The sequence below is a fragment of the Strix uralensis genome, chromosome 3 (genome assembly GCF_047716275.1).
Source record: "Strix uralensis isolate ZFMK-TIS-50842 chromosome 3, bStrUra1, whole genome shotgun sequence".
In the NCBI taxonomy this organism is placed as follows: domain Eukaryota; kingdom Metazoa; phylum Chordata; class Aves; order Strigiformes; family Strigidae; genus Strix; species Strix uralensis.
The window spans coordinates 123,605,201-123,628,564 of record NC_133974.1 but is presented as its reverse complement, the minus strand read 5'-3'; the positions used below and the strand labels follow the sequence as shown (position 1 = coordinate 123,628,564).

The 23,364-nt window shown below is 40.9% G+C and overlaps 2 protein-coding genes across 11 annotated transcripts in view; one reads left to right on the top strand and one right to left on the bottom strand.

Moving 5' to 3' along the window:
- Positions 1–3,336, top strand: part of ARHGEF33 (Rho guanine nucleotide exchange factor 33) — a 35,907-nt gene extending 32,571 nt beyond the window's left edge. For all 4 annotated transcript variants that reach the window (XM_074864215.1, XM_074864217.1, XM_074864214.1 and 1 more), the window contains one exon: positions 541–3,336. In XM_074864215.1, coding sequence (XP_074720316.1) covers positions 541–678 — 138 coding nt within the window. In that variant the 3' untranslated portion in view covers positions 679–3,336. The remainder of the gene's footprint in view (positions 1–540) is intronic.
- A 1,857-nt stretch (positions 3,337–5,193) lies between these two features.
- SOS1 (SOS Ras/Rac guanine nucleotide exchange factor 1) overlaps positions 5,194–23,364 on the bottom strand; it is a 57,376-nt gene continuing 39,205 nt past the window's right edge. For all 7 annotated transcript variants that reach the window (XM_074864206.1, XM_074864207.1, XM_074864211.1 and 4 more), the window contains 12 exons: positions 21,874–21,955; positions 20,496–20,618; positions 19,860–19,963; positions 18,520–18,742; positions 17,759–17,878; positions 17,287–17,449; positions 16,809–16,926; positions 15,278–15,450; positions 14,178–14,294; positions 13,748–14,012; positions 12,564–12,682; positions 5,194–11,202 (listed from right to left, as the gene is read on the bottom strand). In XM_074864206.1, coding sequence (XP_074720307.1) covers positions 10,708–11,202; positions 12,564–12,682; positions 13,748–14,012; positions 14,178–14,294; positions 15,278–15,450; positions 16,809–16,926; positions 17,287–17,449; positions 17,759–17,878; positions 18,520–18,742; positions 19,860–19,963; positions 20,496–20,618; positions 21,874–21,955 — 2,102 coding nt within the window. In that variant the 3' untranslated portion in view covers positions 5,194–10,707. The remainder of the gene's footprint in view (positions 11,203–12,563; positions 12,683–13,747; positions 14,013–14,177; positions 14,295–15,277; positions 15,451–16,808; positions 16,927–17,286; positions 17,450–17,758; positions 17,879–18,519; positions 18,743–19,859; positions 19,964–20,495; positions 20,619–21,873; positions 21,956–23,364) is intronic.

Genomic DNA, 23,364 nt, shown 5'->3' with positions numbered 1-23,364 from the left:
TTGCTGAGAGGAACTCGGCACTCTCCCGAAAGGGGGAAGAGATCTTTTAGTGACACATTTATGTGTGTGTGCTAGTGAAGCTTTCTGCTCCACAGATATAAAACCAGGCAGTAGTAGAACCAGCAGAAGAGTCTTTCACACTGTATCAGCTCGAGAAGCTTGAAACCTCCCTGCCCTAGGGTAAACAGAGCTCATGAGCAAGGAGAGGGTGGGAAGTTCCTTCAACTGCCCATGCTGGCTTGCTCCCTCATTGGCAAAATGGGCTAGTAAGCTCCCCCTAAACAAAAAGCTTAGCAAGGAAGGCTCCAGTTTCCTCTAACAATGCTTATCCTTCCACTCCTCTGCCACTGCCTCAGCCTCAGAGCCAGTCAAAAGCGCTCTGCAGAGGTACCAGTGTTGCTGAGGCCTGAGTGACCTGTTGTCTCCCAGCCTTGCCAGCACCTCCTCACCCACCAGGCCCCTCCTAGCACAAAGAGAGAGGAAGAATGGGACAAGGATGTGAGGTTGAAAATGCTGGTTAAATTGTCTTTTCCCTTTTAGGAGCTCCATGCAGAAGACAACACCAGGTTCTGCCAGAAGGATGACAATGAGCAAACATCCTTCAGCGACCACAACCCACGGCACGAGCCCAAGGGGGGTTTCCGGAGCTCCTTCCGCAAGCTCTTCAAAAAGAAATAAGCAGCCCCAAGAAAGGCAGGCCACAGCCTAAGTGCGACAGTGTTTCCCCAGGTCCCTGAGGGTGGAGAGAGACAGCAAGGCCCCAAGATCCCCCCTGGGAGGGGGGGAGTGGGGAAGAGGAGACTGTCACAACTGCCTTACAAATGCATCCTGGTCTTCCTAGTACAGGGCAGGGCCAGGCTATGGGTTGAAGTGGAGCTCAGCCAGCAGATCAAATAAGCACAGGAACTTGCTAGCTCTCACTCCCTGCCTAACTTAACTTTCCTTGGAGTTTTGGAAGGCTTTGGCCAAATCCCACTGTCTTCTCCTCTCCCTCATCCCCCAATGCTGCTTGATTTGCCATACATCTTTGCTCTTCCAAATTCAAGCCAGGTCTAATTTGGGCTCACCCACAATAGAGGTGTTACCTTTGCAGCCTTGGCAACCTGGCCAGAAGTCTGAAATTCCTCTTTCCTCCACTTTCCAAAAAACCCCCACCCCACCATCAAAGATGTCTTCCAGGAGGCCAGCTCGCATTACCCTGCTGATTTTAGAAAGTCTAACAAGCATCAGCTGAAGCACCTGGGCTCTGTACCACTTAATCAGAGCAGCATCCTTTCTTTCGGACTTCCATCACCCCCCCAAAATCCTCCTTCACCTTTTATGTGGCATGCTGTTTCCTGAATTGCCTCCTGCTGTATGAATCTCTGCTCCTGCTGTCAGAATTGCTCGTGTCTCCAGGCAGGTGATGCAGGCTGAGCCCAGGGCCTGCCACAAGAGGCAAAGACTCTACCCTATCCCTACCATGGATCGATGCAGATGCTGACACAGTCAATCAGTGTCCTGGCTCTGAAATACTGACCTGAAATACTCTTTGCTAACTCTCGTTGGCCTGACACCACCTTACAAGCTCCATCATGTGCAGCACCCTGCCTGGGAGCAGTTCTAGCTAAAATTGAGGCACTATGGTAGGAAAGTTGATGGTGCTCCATATTCAAAGTCACAAGCCCTCCTTCTTGGGCAAGGACACTCTTCCACCCACAACACACGCCACCCTCCTCACATGTCAACATGACAAACCCTCAGTAATGCTGTTCTCTGCAGAAGACTCAGCTTTTGTTAAAAAGAAAGTATAGAGAGAAACACAGTCCTCTGGTGTGACATCCATGTCACACCCCAGCAGCAAGAACAACTGTTCATACAGGGCTGTGGTGTTAGCTGAAGCTGGGGCACACTGGGGGTGGTTTCAAGAGGAAATGTTGTTTTATCACCTTATTTTGGCAGGATTGGGACACTGGTCTGTCATAAAGAACAGCTTCACCTGAAGAGGTTGTGAACTGTCTCTGTGGGTCCAACAGCAATATCTTGGGGGAAATACGCAAGGCTGTGAGATTAGGGGCTTGGGACTTCAACAACAGCACAAGGGTGACTGAATCTGGTGTCAAGAGAAGAGCACCCACCATACTGCACGGCTCTCCTGGCAGTGGCAATGGTACGGGGAGGGCCCAGAGCAGGTGTCCCTGGCTGCAGTGGCTAACACCCACTGTAGACACAGGGCCTATAGCACCGTGTTGACTGACCTGCATCTACCATCTGCTTTCCTCCACTGGTGGAGGTGAAGAAGTGTGTGTGAAAAGGATTATCCACTTAAGACAGACAAAAGCTATGCTTTATCTCCATCCAGTGTTTCAAGAAAATGACCAAGCAAAACCCCAGTTTCAAACGTTTTAGCTGATGCCTGCCCTACAGGTTTTACTGGACCCAAAATAGTTCCCAAAAATCCACTTCTCCTTACAAAGAGGAAAAAAATACAATCTTTTCTTCCCACCCCCCAGCTTTTGGAAACTATTTTGGGAAGATTTTTTTTTAATTTAAGGTTTTTAATGACAAAAATCCTTCCATCTCTTTCTCTCTCCCTCACATCCTCATTAAGTTACAAATTCCCTGGCCCCTCTCAGTCAGGACTGCTCCACGCTGACCAGCCACTGCATCACAAAGACACTTCTGTGTGTGTGGGCACTTCCTACGACTTTGCAGCTTTCAGTCAGACTGTGCAGGTCCAGGATAGAAATATGTAAGAAGAGCCAGATACTTGTAACTGAAGCATCAGCAAAGCCTGTTGGTTCTGCGAAGGAATCAGCCATAGACAGACGTATCTGTTTGTCCATGGAACCAGACTTATGTCAATATGGACGAGTTTCCACTGTAATGCACTGATGCTGTAAGGGCTGATGTTCGTGTCGTTGGTTTCTTATATAACAGCACTTCTTCATAGAATTTGCTCCTCACACTTGCCAGGCAGATGCGAGGACAGTAACGGGAAAAAGGGGAAAACCTACCTGCTAATATCTGGGTGAGGAAATCCTTCCGAAGTGGCAGACCCTTGCTTGTAAAATGCACGTGGATTTTAGCTTCTGTTTTAGTGATTTAAGGCATGGTCAGAATTGATGGTTATTTCTTTCTGACCCTGTATGAGTTCTTACTTCCAGGCCTATGCTTACCATTTGAGAAGTCCTTGTACCTGCTCAGAATCTGCAAATGTAAATAAAATGAATGATGCTCAGCATCACACAGAAACACACAAACTCTTGCAGGATCCGATCCAACTTCATCTTTAGTGTACATGTGTGCTCTGGATTATTTTTCTTCATGTGCCAAATAAATGTTGCTTTTAAATAATGCTGTTGTTTCTTTTGCACTGAATCAGCCATAAGGTTGCATCCATTAAAAAACCCCACATTTCTTGGGTCCCTTTCTGAGGCAATATTACTTACAAAATTCTGTTCCCCTGCACAGAGTCATGTGAGAAGACTGTTTCCGTACACCTGGTTCCAAGACTCTGACCCAGCACTCAGCTGACTCACTCTAGGCTTCTGGTCAAGATCCTGTTGTTGGTGCAGCTAACTGTGACATTTCTTCAGCTCCTTCCTCCATCTCCTTTACTCCTTTTCTGCTGCTTCTTTTGCAGACAAATTAGCTTTCACAAAAAAAACCCCATGAGCCTCCTCCACTGACATACACACCAGTGTAATTTCAACTATCCAACTCTGTGAGAGATCTTAGCATCTTCCTGTGTATCACAAACATCTGTTGCATACCAAGTTGTTTTTTTTTTTTTTTTTTTAAATAATTCCAGTTCTGCCTATCAACACTGTCTTACCTTTGCCACATTCTCAGCAGGTCCAAAACAATGACACCACAAACAGGAACAACTCTGCCCACAGTGCTCACACCTCCCCGCTCCACATGGCACCTGCAAGTGTGTGTAGCATTCCTCCTACTGCTCTGTAGCTCCCTGCAGCGTTGTGTCACTTGAGGACAGCAGTCTGAGAGATTAGTGTACCCCAGCAGAGTTTTGAATCAACAGCCCAAATGCACTCCTGTGCAAATCTAGTGGGGTGTTTTCTCCTCAAATCCCTTTCAATCATAAGGATGTAGAGCATGCTTATCATCTGGCTGCTGGGGAACTGCCAGCACCTGAGACAGCCCCCAACAGAACATGCTCTCATTGTGGCTGTGACTCTTCTAGACCACCTCTCCATGGCTACACTCCCTGCTTAAGTCAGCCACCCTAGACTCTCCTCAAATTATGGGTAACTGATTTTCAGTGCTGGTCAAATGTATCCTCTTACCATTTCATTCCTCTAAGCCAGCATAACTGAAGCTACTTGTAAGTTTTATATAAAACTTTGGCACTTTCTCCTACTTTTTTCCCCCAGAGTTGCAATGTATCCTAGCTTCCTCTACAAGACCTTAGAGTATTTCCACCTCAGTACAAGTCATATACATGTACAACTATTCCTCAGTAAGGGCAAAAAGCACTTCAACAGGTTCCAATGAATCCAGTTGCTTTTTCTGAACTCTACAGTTGATAGGGCCCTTGCTCATGCCTAAACAGGAGAGGACGTGGGGCATGTGTAGTACTGTCTTTGGCCACTGTTTGGTTGGGGTGGATTAGATGGAGGAGGCTACCCGGAATATTAAGCAGTTTCTACTTGTGAGTGGTGAAAACCACTCTGTTTCGCTGTTCTTTGAAAGCAGATGTTTTGACTATTGCCAGATACAAGCTATTAAACATAATGTCCCTTTATTTAGTGTGATCTGATTCAACAAGGAGATGAGATGTAGGCTCTTATATGAAATTACCTACCTAAAAAATTCATACAATAAAATTCAAGAGACAGTATTTACCCACAAACTGCAGATCCTTTGATGCAGTAAGTTGTAACAGAAAGCTGCAGAGCTGGAGTAACACCTACAGTGAATAATCCTGCGGCAGAGAACACAGTTAAAAGATCCTATTTTGTGTCCCCTACTGTATGTACACCTTGCTTACTTGTCTCCTACTCCATATGGTTCCTCTGCTCAAAAGCTACTGTGTCTTTTAGTATTTTACTTTCCTGAGCAAAAGCTACATCTGTAACAGACTCATGATTGTCCTTAATGTAAAGCACACAGTATTTAAGCTTAAGGAAGCAAGCCTCAGACTACAAGGACTTTCAGTGTATCTTACATATTCAAAAGTGTACACTCCTGGGAGACTTAAGGTGCTTTTATTTTTAGAACACATCTTTAATGTCAAAAGGTAACATCCACTATTAAATTTTCACTTAAATGCAATCTGAACCCCTGCAGACACAGCATACCATCACCTACAGACAATTATGTACACAAATCATCAGATGTGCCAGCTAAAGTTTACCACCTGTCTTTGTTTTCTGTTGGGTTTTTGTTTTGGGTTTTTTTTTTTTTTTTTCCCTTTTTACAACTAGATTGACACAGCTTTTAACATTTACTCATTTTGGCAAGTAACCATCCCATCAAAGGCAAATGTACACACACACTGGAACAAACTTATTGGAACCTAAAATCTGTTCTTTTCACAAACAAAAAAAGGCTTATTCTGAAGTAGATTCGAACAAATTTGTCCAAAGCAATTCCAGCAACATGCATCCCTACTTCTGTCTACCCTTTCTAAAAAAATATTACAGATGTTCTTTGATAAAAGGCACATTTGGCAGCTACTAAAATTGTCATGTATCTGGCATATGTTTTTTAAATTTTATTTTATTTTCACCTTTCAACTTTTCAGTCACTTGGTACAGGATTTCACATTTGCCAGCTAGAAAATGGAAAAAAAAAGTTACTTTCTCTTTACTTTGACTTATAATGCTGCAGCAGTTGGCTACTTAATGCACAATTTTCCACCGAAGGCAAAAGGGAAATTTGCTCAGTTGACAGAAGAATGCACTTAAGGGTATTTTTAAAAATTGAAAATAAGGCATGGAATTTACAAAGTTAAAAACGCTTTTGTTTTTATAACAACATTGGGCCACAGGTTTCTCTCCTTAATGGGTAAGAGCTAATAAAGCTAATAAATGCCCATGCACCATCTAGGTTTTGAAATAACAATTCAACAACTAAAAAAGGGTATTTTGAGGTGGGGGGGACAACCCATAAGAATTTGCAAATTTTTAGATACCACTTTAAAACAGTCTTTTTGAACAAGTTCCTCCTTGCTGGCTGGAAAAGGCAGCAAGGAGAAAGTCAAGGAGGGACTTCTACATACTGCAGCTAATTGCTGCTCACAGCAGCAAAACATTAAGAAACATTTTGGTTTTTGTAAGAAAAACATCCATGAATGAGGGGCTCTTTCTAGTTGAGCTTAAATTGCAGAAATGCTAGAAATACCAGTAGCAGAGGCTGCCTCTGTAATGCCATACTAGGTTGAGACAACAGCCACAAAGAAAGAAACTGATCCTTATTATAATGCACTGGCATGACCACACAGCCTGCTGTGATGCAAATTTGGGCCAGCACTTCTTCAGGCCGAAAAGAAACTTCCTTTTATGTAACAAAATAAAACCTTCTCCCTGAAGCACAATAATCTACTACCTTCAATAGCGGCACCTCCAGTGACATCACCAAGCTTGAATCAGACCCAATTCAGGAAAGTCTAATTTAAGATACACACAAAAGAAAAATAATTAAACATCTCATGATGTCAAGCTAAATCTTGAAGGATCTAAATCCACTGTATTAGCATACACCTACTCTTACAGACACAGAGCTCTCCCTCCCTGATTTAAGAGAGGGGCATATTGGAGAAACAGTTAGCCTATACTGGAGATGGCTTCCTGAGGATGGAGCACTCAAATGCTTCTACAGTATTGCTCCTGGAAGCAGGATAACGTTCTCTGTTAGCAGACAGTTATGGAAAGACTTTACAGGGGCTGCTCAATGTCATGACAACAGCATGTATCCTGGGGTCACCCCGCAGCACTCAGCTGACTTCCCACACAGCATGCTGAACAGAAGTAAATGCATGGCACTTGCAAAACCACAGAATCACAGAATGGTTTGGGTTGGAAGGGACCTTTAAAGGTCATCTAGTTCAACCCCCCTTCCACTAGATCAGGTTGCTCAAAGCCCCGTCCAACCTGGCCTTGAACACTGCCAGGGAGGGGGCAGCCACAGCTTCTCTGGGCAACCTGTGCCAGTGTCTCACCACCCTCACAGGGAAGAATTTTTCCTTATACCTAATCTAAATCCACCCTCTTTCAGTTTAAAACCGTTACCCCTCCTCCTATCCCTACACTCCCTGATAAAGAGTCCCTCCCCATCTTTCCTGTAGCCCCCTTTAAGTACTGGTAGGCCACTGTAAGATCTCCCCAGAGCCTTCTCTTCTCCAGGCTGAACAACCCCAATTCTCTCAGGCTGTTCTCATAGGAGAGGTGTTCCATCCCTCTGATCATTTTCGTGGCCTCCTCTGGACCCATTCTAACAGGTCCATGTCTTTCTGTGCTGAGTGCTCCAGAGCTGGACACAGCACTCCAGGTGGGGTCTCACCAGAGCAGAGCGTAGGGGCAGAATCACCTCCCTCGACTTGCTGCCACACTGCTTTCAATGCAGCCCAGGATGCAGTTGGCTGTCTGGGCTGCGAGTACACGTTGTCAGCTCATGTCCAGCTTTTCATCCACCAGTACCCCCAAGTCCTTCTCCACAGGGCTGCTCTCAACTCCTTCATCCCTCAGCCTGCCTTGATCCAGGTGCAGGACCTTGCACTTGGAATCCTAGCACTTCCAAATTCCCAGAGGGCTTTTCTGAGCTAACACACAACCATGACACTCTGGATGAAAATTAACAAACCCAGGTTATATACCACTGTTGCACTAAACTATATATAAAGTAGAAACCTTGAGGTGAAACAGCACAAATTGTTAAGTAGTGCAACTATAAAGTTTTGCTGACCTCTATAACCCTGCCTACAGTTTGCAGTTACTTAGGCTGACTTTTAGCCATACATCAGCACTCTAGAGTAATACAGCAACTCACCTAGCCTCCACAGAAGCATGTTTCATTGTCCAGGCCACATCACCATCCCAGGCCATACCAGACCATCCAGGGTCATTTTACCAAGGAGACAGATAGCATCATTAAAATGATTTAATTTTTTATGTGAAAAGTATTGTCACTAACGCAAACATGGTCCAGGTAAGAAGTAATTCCAGATTAAATAACTACTAATGCAAATAAAACTGTCTTAGACAAACCAGTGGCTTAGCAGTTTTACTCAAAACTCCTATTCTAATGCAACAGGTTTGATTCTCACCTCGTTTTTCCTCTTTGTAGCCGAGTCAACACCATGATTTGTGCAATGTATGACTGACCCATTCTGCTGGGCTCCAAAGGACATTTAAGTTAGGTTCTTGCACAGTGACCATTATCACCTGTTGTCCAAGTAAGTCACCAGTAAAGCACTTTTATTTTCAACCACAAAGGTGCGAAACAGCATTCTCCATTTCACAAAGGGAAACAGAGACCTATTGACATTCAAGAAATTTGTTGATTAGCAGGATCCAGGTGAGGTCTCTCCTTCTAGCTGAGTAACCTAACCACTGGATCATTCCTTCTGTCCGGTCTGCCTTGGCTGCAAAATAGCACAGACAAGAGCATACAGAAGAAGAGATACAGATCAGAAAGGAGTTTCCCCTGGTAATCCACTCATGAGCTAATAATTTAGATGACATTGCCAACAGTATGTCCATCATGGTATTTATATCCAAAGAACTGATAACCTAAACTATGCCTCCTGTAGCTTGAGGGTTTTTACAAAGCTCCCATATAATGTTCTCCTCTGAAGCCAAGTTTTAGAGATCTTTACTTTTTCTTCTTTTGCCAGGAAAATGTTTCAAAACAATGTTGTTAAAGACATCAAAGAAGTAAAACAACTGACACATTTCAACATTTGACTGTGATGAAAACTGCTGTTCTTGATGATGAAATCAGAACACTTTCTGAAATGTAATGACCACACTAAAAGATCAAGGGGCACTAATGAATGGCATTGCAGAAAGCATTAAGAAAGGTGATTTCCATCATCATTTGACTAACACCATCTCTAATGACACAGCTTTCCAAGACGCTGAAATGTATCCTTCTTGCAGAGAGGAAATGTGATAGAATTTTACTTTGCCCCATGTTAACTGAAGATGAGATACTTTATGCTTCACATACATATTAGAGTGGAGATTATAGAGCTTCTTTTCTTCTGTAACTGCCATGCATTACTGTCACAGTATTGTCTGGAGTTGAAGACCAGCACACAGGTTTATAGATAATCCATGTCATGATACTTATACCAGTACATGTGTATTTTGGACATAGAAAGCTACTGTAAAGATTAATATAAGTTTGAATTTTTCTAACAAGTGTCATACAGGAGGTGTGAGAAGTTTTATAATAGATAATAACTCACTTTGGGAGTAACCCAGCTTCTCAAATATTACTAAATTATTACTTTGTAACACATGCCAAAACTGACTTCTCTTTAGACTCATTACTAAAATACATACACTGAACTAGGAAAAATATGTACCACAACATGTGCTTCATCCCCTTCAGGGCTTAACTGAAAAACTGAGTTGTACACTTGTCCATGTAATAATTTAACGTATGTCAGCCAAACATATCTGTATCTTTATTTCAATTAAATTAAAAACAATCTGCAACTATATTTATGCAACGTTCACTATATACACGATTTATGCAACTGCAAGGCAATTCTATGTATGCTGATTAATCTATTGTTAGTAAAACATGACAACAGCTATGGAAGTTGACCAGTGAGTGCTCCCTTTCCCAAGTGACTGTTGTTATGGCATGACTGAAAAAGAATAGCTACTAGCCATGAAATGGATTATCAGTAAACCTTAAAAAGAATGTGACATAACCTAGCAGAGATTAACAGTCTTCTAAATGTAGCAGTACATTTACTTCAGGTGATAGTGCTGCTTTTAAAAAAAAAATTGGCCATCATCTTTATGATATAAGACTTTCATCTGCTCTATGTAAAGAAAGCAATAATTAGACATTATGCTTCCTGGCAAAAATTTATTTTTGAACTGGCACCATAATATTTCAGAAAATAATAATAAAGTACCTCTTTGGTGAAGCCTAGGTACCCCCTACTACTCATGGTAACAACTTGTAAACAGGACCGCAATACAGTGCTTTGCCTTAATTCTAGCTCAGTTAGGTACCACAGATCTTCCTCACAGTCCTTCTCATAATTTAGGAAGGTATTTTAAAGCAGGGAGTAAACCAAAGGAAAATCAAGGATATAAAGTTCCCTGTTTGAGATTTTTAAAAGTGCATAATGTTTTCATTTCAAGAACTGTGCCACTGTTTGGAACTGATGGATACCAGACTGTTTTTCTTCCTGTACTGGACATTATTGATCATTACACAAACAGTCTCTGCTCATTGGCCAAAGAAGTCTCTCAAATCTGTTTTCTGGTACAATCAATTGTCCAATTACTTTAGAACAATGTCCTGCATACTAAAACAAGAATATAAAGTTAACCAGTTTTTCCACTAGAATGTCTTTTTTTGCAATTCCATTTCTGTACACTGCATTTCCAATCTATTGGAGAGTTTTTAGTGTTTGGCATACACATCCCAACTCCTTGGCACCACCAGGTTCAGTGCATCCATTGCCAGCAACAGACGTAGCACCAGGAAAATGCAACTCCCGGCACAAGGGACAGTTCAGGAGGAGTGGGCATTCTCCAGCAATGGTGGTCCGTCTCGATGCATCGATGGGTGTGTGGGCTCCCTTTTATAAGTTTTTGGAGGAAGCTTTGGGATATGTTGAGAAGTGCTTTGTCGTGGAGGAACAGGTGGTCCAGCAACAGAATGGAGGTCCACATCTTGCGGTATCAAAGGTGGTGATGGAAGATGCCTCCGTGCTACATGTGGAGATGGTGTCTGAGGGGGAGGGGGAGTAAATGGAGATGGACTGTTTGGGAAAAAGGTGTTACCAAGTTCGCTTTTTCTCCCCAGTGGTGGAGGTTGGAGGTGTAGTGGTGAGCTAGAGAAAACATCTGGAGTTCGCACAGGTTCTCGTGGTGGTAACACAGGAGGGCTTTCAGGGGGGTCAGAGATGCAGGTCCGGTCAGGCACTGAGTACCTTGGTGAATACACTTTAGAGGTTGGTTGCCTAGGAGGGATTGCTGGTGGGCTGTCCAGGTGCGCAGAAGTAACCTGAGGTACACAAACATTTAATTCAAAAAAATTTTAGAGATAGGCAATAAAGAACAGGACCCTGCTGTGAAATGGAAGCAGTGCTCCTGCCCTGCAGACTGCTCTTATCCAGTTAAAGAGGAGGCACAGCAAGTGAGTGCAGAATGAAGATGGGGAGTAAGGAAGCAAAAGGGAGTGGTGGTGCCTGAAAACCATGTTTCTCAGAGTGATGCGGACAGAAAAGACAGAGACTGGATGTGCAGGGGGAGAATAGAGGTATATCAATACATGAGTTAAGAGCCAAGGATGGAAGGAAGGGAGATGCACAGAGAGGGACAAAGGGAAGGCAAAGAATGGTCAAAGCAACAATTTCCATCCCAGTTCCAGTCTGCTTGCTGGGTAGGTCTGGATATCTTCCACCACCTCCCCAGTAACAAGCACTTGGGGTGGGTAATAACACCAGATATTCCTCCAAGAAAATGAGGAAAAGGGAGAGGCAGATGATGCTGAACAGGGAAGAAAAAAAGCTACGCTCAGAAGATGGAATTAAGTAGTCAGAATTATTGAAGTGAACAGTTCCCACGCTGCAGACCACAGTGACAGGGCACTTGGTCTCCAACGCCCTATCATGTATATGATGATTTCAATTACATTTTGGTAGGAACGTGATGTGTTAAACTGCTGGCTGACGGCACAGTCACCTGTAGTCTGAGACTGCTGAAGAGCCATTCACAAGCCCTCTTCAAAGACATATGTGCTCCAAAATAATTTTGAGTGGGATTTTCAAATCCACCCAATTCTCTGAAGTCAAAAACCAACTCCCACTGAAATCAAGAGACATTTGATACTGTCTGCAACAAAGGCTGGATCAGATCCCAAATGCTAAAGAAAAATGTAGTAATGGCTCAAGCAGGCAGGCAGACAAGAAGGTAATCAAGAAGGGAAAGAAAGCACTGAGCACCACGGCATCAGGACCAAATAATCTAATGAACCTTATCAGAGGACTGAGGTGTGTACATCACTTTACAACATTACTGTTCTTCAGTTCTTTACCTCCACTCATACAACCAAAATGATATTCTGGGACAGTTATTGCAGATGGAAACATCTGCCTGAGGCCTCAAGTTCTCACAGGCAATGTGAGCATAGCAGATCAGTAGACAAGAGACATTTCTAACCCTAAATTTAGATCCCATCTGTTAATTTTCATTTGTTTGGGATCAGGACATAATGAGGCAGAGCTGTGAAGGCTTGAAATACATGGCTGCTTACTCTTTGACATATAGTTCATTAAAAATATATGTACTACCTTTAAGAGTTACTTTTCTATCATACCTTGCCCTCTGCTCCCAGAGAAGATGCCCTCTTTTCCCCTTACTTACTTTTGATGGGGAGGATTCAGCTGGGGCAGACTCTGGTCTTCTTCGTGGAGGAACTGGAGGGGGGACATGAGCTTCATCTGAATTTTTGGTAAAGTTTATGGATGACACAGAAGCAGATCCTAGCAGACATAAAAAAAATCCTGATAATGATGAACTTTTGTTTGATTCAGTATATTGACAGCAGTAAAGGAAATAAAGGTGTCATAAATAATAAAGTAATTGCTCATAAAAAGCAGCACAAATCAAGAAGGTGTTAAAGACAACAAAACAACCCTCTTAACTTGCAGCTTCCAGACAAACTCATTTGCTGAGCTGCAGTCTCTGTGGCCATCAGTTCCTGTACATTCTTAAGTAATACTTTAGACCAAAACCACACCACAAAGTTGTACTTGTATCACAACAGCACTAAAACAATATCCTGAACCTGCAGTCGATGGGCCCACTCAGCAATGAAGAAACATCATCTTCTGAAGAGGTATTCCAGAGACCTGGCTTGGACACTCAGCAATGTCACTGCTCTGATAAGCAACTCTGTTTTTAGCAAGTCATTTCACCTCCTGTGACAACCAGCTGAACACAGGACTAACCTTGTTCTTCCTCTGAAAGCCCTCATACATGAAAGGAGGCTATATCCACTATTAATTACTGGAAGCACCCCATAAAATATGAACTTTTCCTTGTATGTTGGTGAAGACAGAAGAAAAATAGGTGTGTGGATAGGTCCTGATGGATTTAAAGCAGGAAAATACCAATTTTAAGTTCTGCAGGAAAACTATCCATGTGCACTGAAACCAATTCGGAATGGCAAACAGCAGAATAAAGCACCCACAAGACATTTGTTTTTATTCTCATTGCTCATCATCAGACACTCACCAAATACATTCACCACATATATATATGGCAGCAAATCCCACAAATGTTTGTTTGGGACATATGGGCACTAGAGATCTATTTCTGCCTTCTGTTTTGACAGTTTCTTCAAAGACATGTAATACTCTCTATGTAACACACCTAATTCTGTTCAATTATAAAAGGAGTAAAGACACACTGAAAGTTTTTGCTGCTGCAAGGAGACAAAAGCAACTATTTCTATAGTCACTTCAGAAGACTAAACATGATTTCACTTGTCTGACACTGCAAAAACTAATATGCATATTCCTGGTAGACTATCTATTAGCACCTACTTGCATGAAAAGGACTTGAAGGATCTGAGTCAAACACACTGCAGGCATCTGTAGTACTTGAAGTAGCAGAAGGAGGGGGAGGGGTCAAAGGTGTTCGGGGAGAGTTTGGTGCAGATGCTGTAGTTTCAGTCTCGCTCTCTGGGATGCGGCTGTAACTAATCTTCCTTGGCTCCTGTTGCAGGGGTGTAGGATGTCTCATGGTACCTGGCCTTGGATTAGAGGGACGAACACCTGGGGACTTGAGAGGATAGCTGTATTTTTTGGGCTGAAATGACAAAAAAGATAGTATCAAACAAAATCAAAAGGCCACAAGATCACCTAAATGTAGCGTTGGATTTATGAAGTTAGAGATCTAAAATGACTTTGGCTATCTGTGAAAGACAAATGTAGGAATTTTCTGAAAAAAAAAAAAAAAAAATTGAATACTAACAAATCTTGGTGGAGGCTTGACATTTCGTGGCTCTATCTCTAGTGACTTGTTGAACAGATAATCTGTAAATTCTGTCTCCGTGCTGTTTCCCATTGGATTCAGGTTTTCAAAAAATCTCTGAAATACAAGAAGGTAGAAAACTTGTCACATAAGCTACTTCTCAGAAGCTTAGTACTGTTTGTTTCTACTGCAAAAATGATCCCAACTGTTCCAGAGAAGAGAGAAAATGCTAGAGTCAGAAGCAATGATAGATTTTTTTTTAGGTTATTAAATCCGCTTGTTGCTGGGCATTGCTACTGCTACGCTTGGCTTGAAAACGAACTGTACCCTAAATACTTTCTGCAGTGCAAAAATCAGACCAGGTTAGCTCAAACACCTTTAGAAGCAGCTGTATGTAGTCCATCTTTACACTGATGCAGGGAAGACTGCTCTCACAGTGCATTCTGTCAAACCCCGAGGAGAACAAATAACAGAAGAAAATCTTGCAGTATCTCTTAAGATAACCTATCCTATGACTCTCTGAAAGTATACAGGTCAGTACATATTTTATTAAAAAAAAAAAAAAGAAAAGGAAGAAAGGAAAGCAAACAGAGAAAACAGAGAGGACTGCTTAGAGAACACCACAGACCAAGGAGAGCAAACGCCAGGAGCAATAAAAATGTGAGCACCATTATCGCCAACACACGATGTAGATGCAGTACTATCAGGTAAACCAGGAAACATAAAGGCAGTGTAACAGAGGAGGAAAACGACAACTGGGATCACTGGACAAATAAACACAACTGAGTGAAGGACAGTGAGAATCTGGTAGCTTCTGTTCCTATTTAACACTGATCAGTAAGAAGATCTATCTACCAACATCCCAATACCTGGGGGGAAAAAAAACCCAACACCCAAACCCCACCAAACTTCAAGCATTGAGGTTTCTGCTCTTTCTTACAGTGAGACCTGACAGAGATTTTATGACAGGCCTTCTGCTCATCTCTGATTTCAGTCTGATTTGAATCTATATGCATTCAAGTCTATCCTTATGGCCTATCAGCTGACAGTCACCACAAAGGTAGCTCAGTGCATGGACACAATGAAATAATGCCACATACCCTGATGTCAAATTCCACTCTTAAACAATATGGCTGGTTCTGGTACTGCTGTATCTCTCCTGTTATTTCAGCTACCTTTCTTCTCTTGCTGAAGTTTATAAGTTCTTTCCCATGTCGCTTTAGAAATTCAGGGTTGCCTTCTTCTGTTTTCAAAATGTTAGTTAAGTAAATCCCTAAAGAGCACACAGAAGAGGTTCTCAACATATAGTACAAAATGAAGAGGAAGTCACATGACTGAAATACAAAGAATTCTTAAAGAATTTAATTCGTGCCCTCTAATTATTCAGAAAAATTCTCTGTTAGGGTCAATAATAGAATCATGCCTAATTTTCAAATAAGGGCAACAATTTAAATATTTTAATATGCCTCTTCCAGAAAGCTGCCTTTCTTGCATCAAAATCTCAAAGTCGTATGCATCTCTCTATTGTTTAGGAAGCTCACACAAATGAACACTACCAGCATTTTGCAAGACAAGAGTACGCTGAACTCAAATGCTTTCTCTCAAGTGTTCTGTCTCAATTCAGCTCCATTAGAGATCCCAGCTAAGCTCCAAAAAATTATTTTCAGATTTTATTCTTCTGTTTCACTTTCCACTCCTGGCTTCATAACTGCATCAAATCATTTGAAGATGAGAAAGAAAAGAGCACTCTCAAGTCCAGACATAATATATCTGGAACTGTGATTATGACTCTTTTAAGTATAGCTTGAGAGAAATAACTAGAGCTATCAACGTGTGATCCTGCTAACCTCTACTCATCTCTGAAGCAGGACAGAAGGTTTCTTAGTTGATCTTATCTTTCTTTGCAGAGCTCTGGAGTATATCTTTTCCCCAATCTGTAAAGGCCAAAAAAGCCATCAACACTACCTTCTTTCAGTTTTGGCCTGAAGCCTATGCTGGACAAGTGTAATGTCCAGAGTTGGAACTGATCTGCAGCCAACATCCAAGTAGCTTGCTAAAGAACAGGAATGTCATGTGCTTAACTCCACAATTCGCTTCACAATTTCATCAGAAATTCCGAGTCATCTGCTTGAAAGAACTGTTAAGTCTGATGATAAAGAGCAGCCTTTCTTCCCAAAATCGTTTTTTACAGAAGATTTTTTTTAATAGAAATAATACTCTAGTTATAAGAAACTATAAAAATTAAAACTCTAGCTTTATTTCTTGGAATTTTCAATGGAGAAGGGAGTCCTCTCTACTAGTCAATGGCAATAATATTTCTGTGACTGCCTTCCATTTAAGGCATTTATGGTCGCAACACAGCTCAAACCACATTCAAAGTAAAAATGAGTAAATATGTAAACAAGATATCACAGATATACTTATTTTTACTGCAAATAACATCTACAATTAGTAGTCACTTGAATTTTTAGTTCACATATATGCAATTAATGTCTGGGCACCTGAAATTCAAACCCAACTGTCCTGTTAAAACTCACTTCTCACTATTGTTCATGTTCTGTTTAGTGTCCTAGCTCAATACTTGCCTAATGTTTATGTATGATACTGCTCATTCAAACCAAATGTACTTACCAAAAAAAGGCACACAAGGAGGATTAATGGACCTGAGTTTTGCCAAGTATTTCTTATAATGATCCTCACTCAGCTCATAAGCTTCTTCTAAAATCTTCTTCTGGCGACTTGGAATTTGCTAAAATGAGAGGTGAAACAGGTTGTTTGGAAAGATAGGGTAAAGGTGTAGCCCAGCAACAATACCAAGAGTAAAGGTCTCCCACTGATATTTAAATCAGTGACCATGACAACAGTGTTTCATCATCTCAGGATCTTGCTACCTTTTCCTGCCTTTAAGCGAGGATTGATTTCTTGCTTCTGTAACCGAGAAATTATTCTCTCTCTATTAATAATCTCTCTATTACACCCCAATCGATTCATTTGTTGGGGGATTTACCTTCCTTGATCCTCCTCTGAAGGATATGCTTACTGAAAAAATAGGCTTTTAGTGTAGCTAAGGTGCATTTCCATACCAAAAATGGAAAACATTTCACTGTACCTCAAATGTGTGATCCAACCTATACACTGCTGCGGAGTTCATAGCACTGACAATCTCAAGGACACCATTAAAGTTGTTTAGCTCTTGAAAAACTTGCAGGATCTCAATTATCCGGCTCACTACAATTACTCTTTCCTCTAGGTTTTCTGTTTCTACAATGCATCTAAATACACAAGAACATTTGATTTTGTATTAAAGCGTTGATGAGTTTTCCAAAATCATATATTGTTACACACATATGAAAAGTTTATCAAATTACTTGACACAGTTTTGAAAATATTTAGAGAATAAACATTATTCTAAGAATAAAAAGCTAAGACCATTATGGTAAAATTCTCACCAGGACCAGTTGTAGCATTTAACATGACTTAAAACTGGAATTCTCCCAGAACAGAATTTTTCACAGTATACTTCTGAAAAGACTGTAAATGTCCAGAAACGGAGTAGGTATGGATTCAGGAAAGTCACTTACTTTTCAAACCACAAAGTGAGGTTAGTTGTATGCCTTATCATTTTGAGAAGGTTAGGAGAATTAATTTCTTTATCTTCCTTTGTCCACACACTTCCAACTAGTTCAGATGGCTGCACAGCTCTAGAAAAGTACCAAAAAATGTAATTAAAAGCAGGAAAGAACATATTATTTTCTCAAAACCTCTTTATTTCCAGTGAATTTGGAATTAACATTTGGAAATAAATTCTTAAGTCACTTGATCCCCACATAACTGACTGGTACTTCTACACTTCTTTTTTAGTAAATATTTCTTAATTTATGTGACAATTAACCATCTCTGTTCATCTAAATGAAGAATGAACTCTACATCTCATTCACCATAATAAAATGCGAGCTTCCAATGCCTGAACAACCTCTCACAGACAGCTGGTGAGATCTGACATGGTCCGTAATTTGCTTCACAAACTAGGATATGAAGAAAACTGATTTAATTTATGTTCATACCCCTCAAAGGTTGATCTACTTGGAAAATATCAAGAAAAACCTGCAGCACAATGCAATTAACAGTATGCATCAGTCACATGTACTGCATGTTAACTTGGGGAGGATAAGACAAATACTGCTTTTTAGAATTTTTTTTCTGAAAAAACAGCAATTAATATACAGCACTGGTAAAGTCCCTTGACCTACCGTGGGGCTTCACAGCAGGGGCCCGCAGAAACAATTTCATGCTGGAGAATATTTTGGTTTGTGTCATGTGTTTTTCAATGGAGGAAAGTTACCTGTAAAAATCTGACTCAAGTAAAGTGAGCTGTCGAGCAATTTCTATTGGATGCAAAGTGAGCAAGTCAAAAGTCTCTGTGTGTCCTGGTTTGCTTATGTGCCATTCAATCGCTGGAGGTGGGCTCTCAAAAGTAATGTTGTGACTTGGTCCAATGGCTTGTGCCTGCTTTTTCCGGTTGATTATCTTTGTGATAGATTCAACCCATTTCTTCATTGCTTTGCCTGGCACACAAAGAAAATTACTATTTACTTACTCTTAATACTGTTTTCCCAAAGAGGTCAGTATAATTTAAAAACCTCTGGATTTAAACCCAAAACCTACTAAATTAAAGCAACCATATATTCTTTAGAAGTGCGTAAGTGGTGTTTTCATACGAGTCTTAAAGCATTTGAACATATAAAGAATTACTCAACAGCCAATGCTGAGCACACCAAGTTTGCCCAAGCACAATTCAGAAGACCCAAATTAGGCTCCTGCTCTGAATCAGGTGTTTTCCTTTCATTCCTGACTTTAAAATGAGTTTATGGGAACTAACCTTCTTTGCCCAAAATGCACTTCTGTAAACACCCTGAACTTAGGGCAAGAGTAGATGCTTAACTCAGATAACATAGAAGGGCAAAATAACAAACAGGGAGAAGCTTCTCCCTCTACTGCATTTAGCATCAAAGTTCAGAATAAAACCCAAAGGCCAAATGCCTGTTTAGCTCTATACCATAAGAACCTCATGCATGAGATGGCAAGTCCATTGAAAATTTACCAGTAATTCACATTAAACTAGCTGACTCATCCCCCTCCTTTTTAATTGCTAAATAATCATTAAATACTTCTCTAACATAATATCGTCCTACAAACTACTCCTGTAGCTGTCTCAGTTTTTCTTACAAGGGCACAGGAAAGATCTGTACAATCCCACCTGGAAGGTGTCCTACAGGTCTAATATGCACCGTGAAACAGCTGGAAAACCCTTGATTCAAAGAAATAGTGGTTTCCACCATCAGACTTTTACAAAAATTACCCCTGTGTATAGTTTAAGAGGACAATCAAAGCATTTATTCTGTCCTGATCATTACTCAGTTCTTATTATTTTGCATTATTTCAGTTCCTTCATAACAAAACCAATACTTATTTATCAGGATGTAAATAACATTAATTCTTCTGAACAGGGGCCAGACTTTGAATAATACTGGGGTTATTTTTTAAAATTATGGTTTATTTTATGTTCTTTGTGAAGTATTTAATAAGCAGTCAGTCTTGTTTATCTGCTCAGTGAAACGAAAAGTGATCCCATTCAATACCTTTGAAAGGGGATGCTTTATGATAAATGCCAGCTGTAAGTACCTCTTACTGTTCCAATGAATTCCTCCAAACGTTGCAGAAGATCAGCATCTCTTTCAAAGTCATAGAAGTGGTGTTCTACCCAGTGTCGACATACATTTAATACTCTACAAAAGTAAAGGATAAGTAAGCACTCTATAATATAGTCTGTCTTCATGTCAAGCATTTGAAGGCTTTTAGTAGGTGAGGGCTCACAGGAATATCAGAATCAGCACTATCTGCATTTCACCAGCAACCAGCTATAATAATTTTTCTACCTTAAATTTAAAGAAGTCAGAGTAATGCTATTGTACATAAAAAGAACGCTATTTAAAATGTTCTCTGCCTACATCTTTGTGGCACACATGCTATATAGCCTTGCAGAAACATGGATTTAAAAAAAAAGGCGAGTGTAAGAAACTAATTTGCACTCTAATAGTCTAAAACTCAGCACAAGCCTTTCCCAAGGCTTTTCATGCCATAAATTCAAATTTCCACCAGGTTTTCAAGCAGCAAAGTCAAAATGGCTGACTGCCCATGCATGCTCTCTATGAAAGCATCTACAAGAAAGGCTGCTGGTATCACAAAGAGCCACTGCATCCAAAAGATGGTACTTCAAAAGACTTAAATCAGTTTGGCTCACACTGATGCAATACTCACCGTAGCTGCACAGGTTGAATGTACTCTTTCCTAAATCTTTTTAACTCTGCACTAAGAGGCTGGTCTCCATTCTCCATAGCCATACGATCAGCTTCTGTTGGCTCAGGCTCTGGAATTTCAAATCTAGCACAGAAGATGGGTATAAGCACTAGGCTCCTATTACACTAATCTTGCTCACAGCATGCACAAATAAAATGTTTTTTAAAGACAGCTCAAAATTCAGAACACTTCCACATGTCAGAATCTTGTGTCTTGGTAAGCACATAGGAAGATATGCTAAATTCAATAATAATATAGATTTCAAAGACAAAACCGTGGAATGCTGGAAGTCACTGGAGCTACCCGAACAACCTTAAAGCTTCTGGATATAACTTGCACATTTTACTTGCAATCCTTGAATTTGACAACTTTTTAAAAAGTGTTTGGAGTGAATAAAAAAACAACTGGAAAATGAGAATCTTACAGAATCACAGAATCACCTAGGTTGGAAAGGACCTTGAAGATCATCTAGTCCAACCATTAACCTAACACAGAATGTTCCCAACTCCACCATATCCCTAAGTGCTATGTCGACCCGACTCTTAAACACCTCCAGGGATGGGGACTCCACCACCTCCCTGGGCAGCCCATTCCAACGCCTAACAACCCATTCTGTAAAGAAATACTTCCTAATATCTAGTCTAAACCTTCCCCGGCACAACTTGAGGCCATTAACTCTTGTCCTATCGCTTGTTACTTGGTAAGAGACTCATCCCCAGCTCTCTGCAACCTCCTTTCAGGTAGTTGTAGAGGGCGATGAGGTCTCCCCTCAGCCTCCTCTTCTCCAAACTAAACAACCCCAGTTCCATCAGCCTTTTCCCATCAGACCTGTGCTCCAGACCCTTCACGAGCTTCGTTGCCCTTCATTGGACACGCTTGAGTCATTCAATGTCCTTTTTGCAGTGAGGGGCCCAAAACTGAACCCAGTAATCGAGGTGCGGCCTCACCAGTGCCGAGTACAGGGGTAAGATCCCTTCCCTGTCCCTGCTGGCCATGCTATTTCTGATACAAGCCAGGATGCCATTGGCCTTCTTGGCCACCTGGGCACACTGCTGGCTCATGTTCAGCTGGCTGTCAATCAACACCCCCAGGTCCCTCTCTGACTGGCAGCTCTCCAGCCACTCCTCCCCAAGCCTGTGGCGCTGCTGGGGGTTGTTGTGGCCCAAGTGCAGCACCTGGCATTTGGCCTTATTGAACCTCATACAGTTGGCCTTAGCCCATTGCTCCAGCCTGTCCAGGTCTCTCTGCAGAGCCTCCCTACCCTCTGCTGCAAGTAAAAATTTAAAAAAAAATAAAATTATTGTTCATACAAAGTGTAAATTTAGTAACAGTGGCATACCTTTCTATTAGCAGACTCAGCAACTCTTGAGATTTACAGAAGGATCTATATGTTGTGAGAAAAGTCCGAACAAAGTTGGGATCTAAGACAAAGAATAATTTCATGCTCATGTCAGCAATTACCTAATATTTTTTACTTTAAAATAACTTTAAGTATCCTTTGAAATTAAGGATGCTGGCCTATCAATTTCCAGAGAAGATGATGTAAACAAAAATTGCTCTTAAAGCCAACATTGCTCTTAAAATAGCAATACAAAGCAGAATTTAAAACCAGTTTTTATTCTGTTGAAAATTCAAAACAATAACTTTTTCTTTCCCTTGGATTCTTTTTCAACAGCTTTGAAAATAATAAACAGATGATATTATTTATGAGCATTCTAGTAAAAAACTTTGGTTTTGACAATGATCAGGACAAGATAACTCAGAAGACACTTAAGTAACTTTGCATTGGATAGAAATGTCTTCTAGAGGAGAATATTTTCCCTTAAACTGGTACAACTGATAACCAGTCATGGTTAAGGCAGGGTAGATATTATTTCAACTGACAGCTATACTTTGAGGTTATATTTATTTCACTTAAAGAAAATCAACAGATTTAATTTGACTAATTATATATGAGTTTGTTGAAAATATCCAAATGAGTTTTAAAAACAAGTAGTATTCAAAACAGAAAACCAAAGTGTCTCCCTTAATTACAAAAGCAAAACCATTTGTTCTCAAGTATGAGGAAATGCAGTGACAGCATGCTGGCACTGCACATAGCTGACTAGAAACAAGTTTAACATCATTAACACTGAACAAAATTAATGAGCAGGTTGTAGTGGTTTTGCATATTAAATCCGTATACAGATTTTAAAAACAAACCCCAAATGGTAATTTTTCTAACACAGAGTGGCTGAAGCGGAGCACACAGGACTTGAAGCAGGAGTTCCTATAGGGTGTAATGAAGAAAAAAAATGCCTGCATTATTTGGCCTAACACTATATTAAGCAATTAGACTTGTTTCCTGGAATATGGGTTTTTAAGAGCTTTTTAAAAATCCTCCTTAACTATTTACCAGCATCTTGTCCATTTGAATGGACATTCTACCTTTCTTAGATCCTACTAAGCTCTTCATTTGGGCAACAGTTTACTGTAATGCGTTGCACTGATTAACTGTGTGTTGTGTAACACAGCATTTCCTTGCAATTCTGTTGTACGTCAATTCCTGTTTCTTAAACAATTGCCTATTCTGCTTTACCATCTCTATGGCCTTCATGCTCCGTTTTTCTTATCATAACACCTCTCCCACCTCTCCTCGAAACTGTACAGTCTAAAATCCTTTTCAATGGCAAAACTCAAATTCTTTTGCACGAAGAATGCCATCCCTATCCTCATCATCCTCAACATGAAAATACACAGTTTTTGTTGTCCTAAAAACCAAGTATTGACTAAGCACAAAAACTCATATTTTCACAGCCTGCATTCTGTACACAGCATCCACCCTAAATAG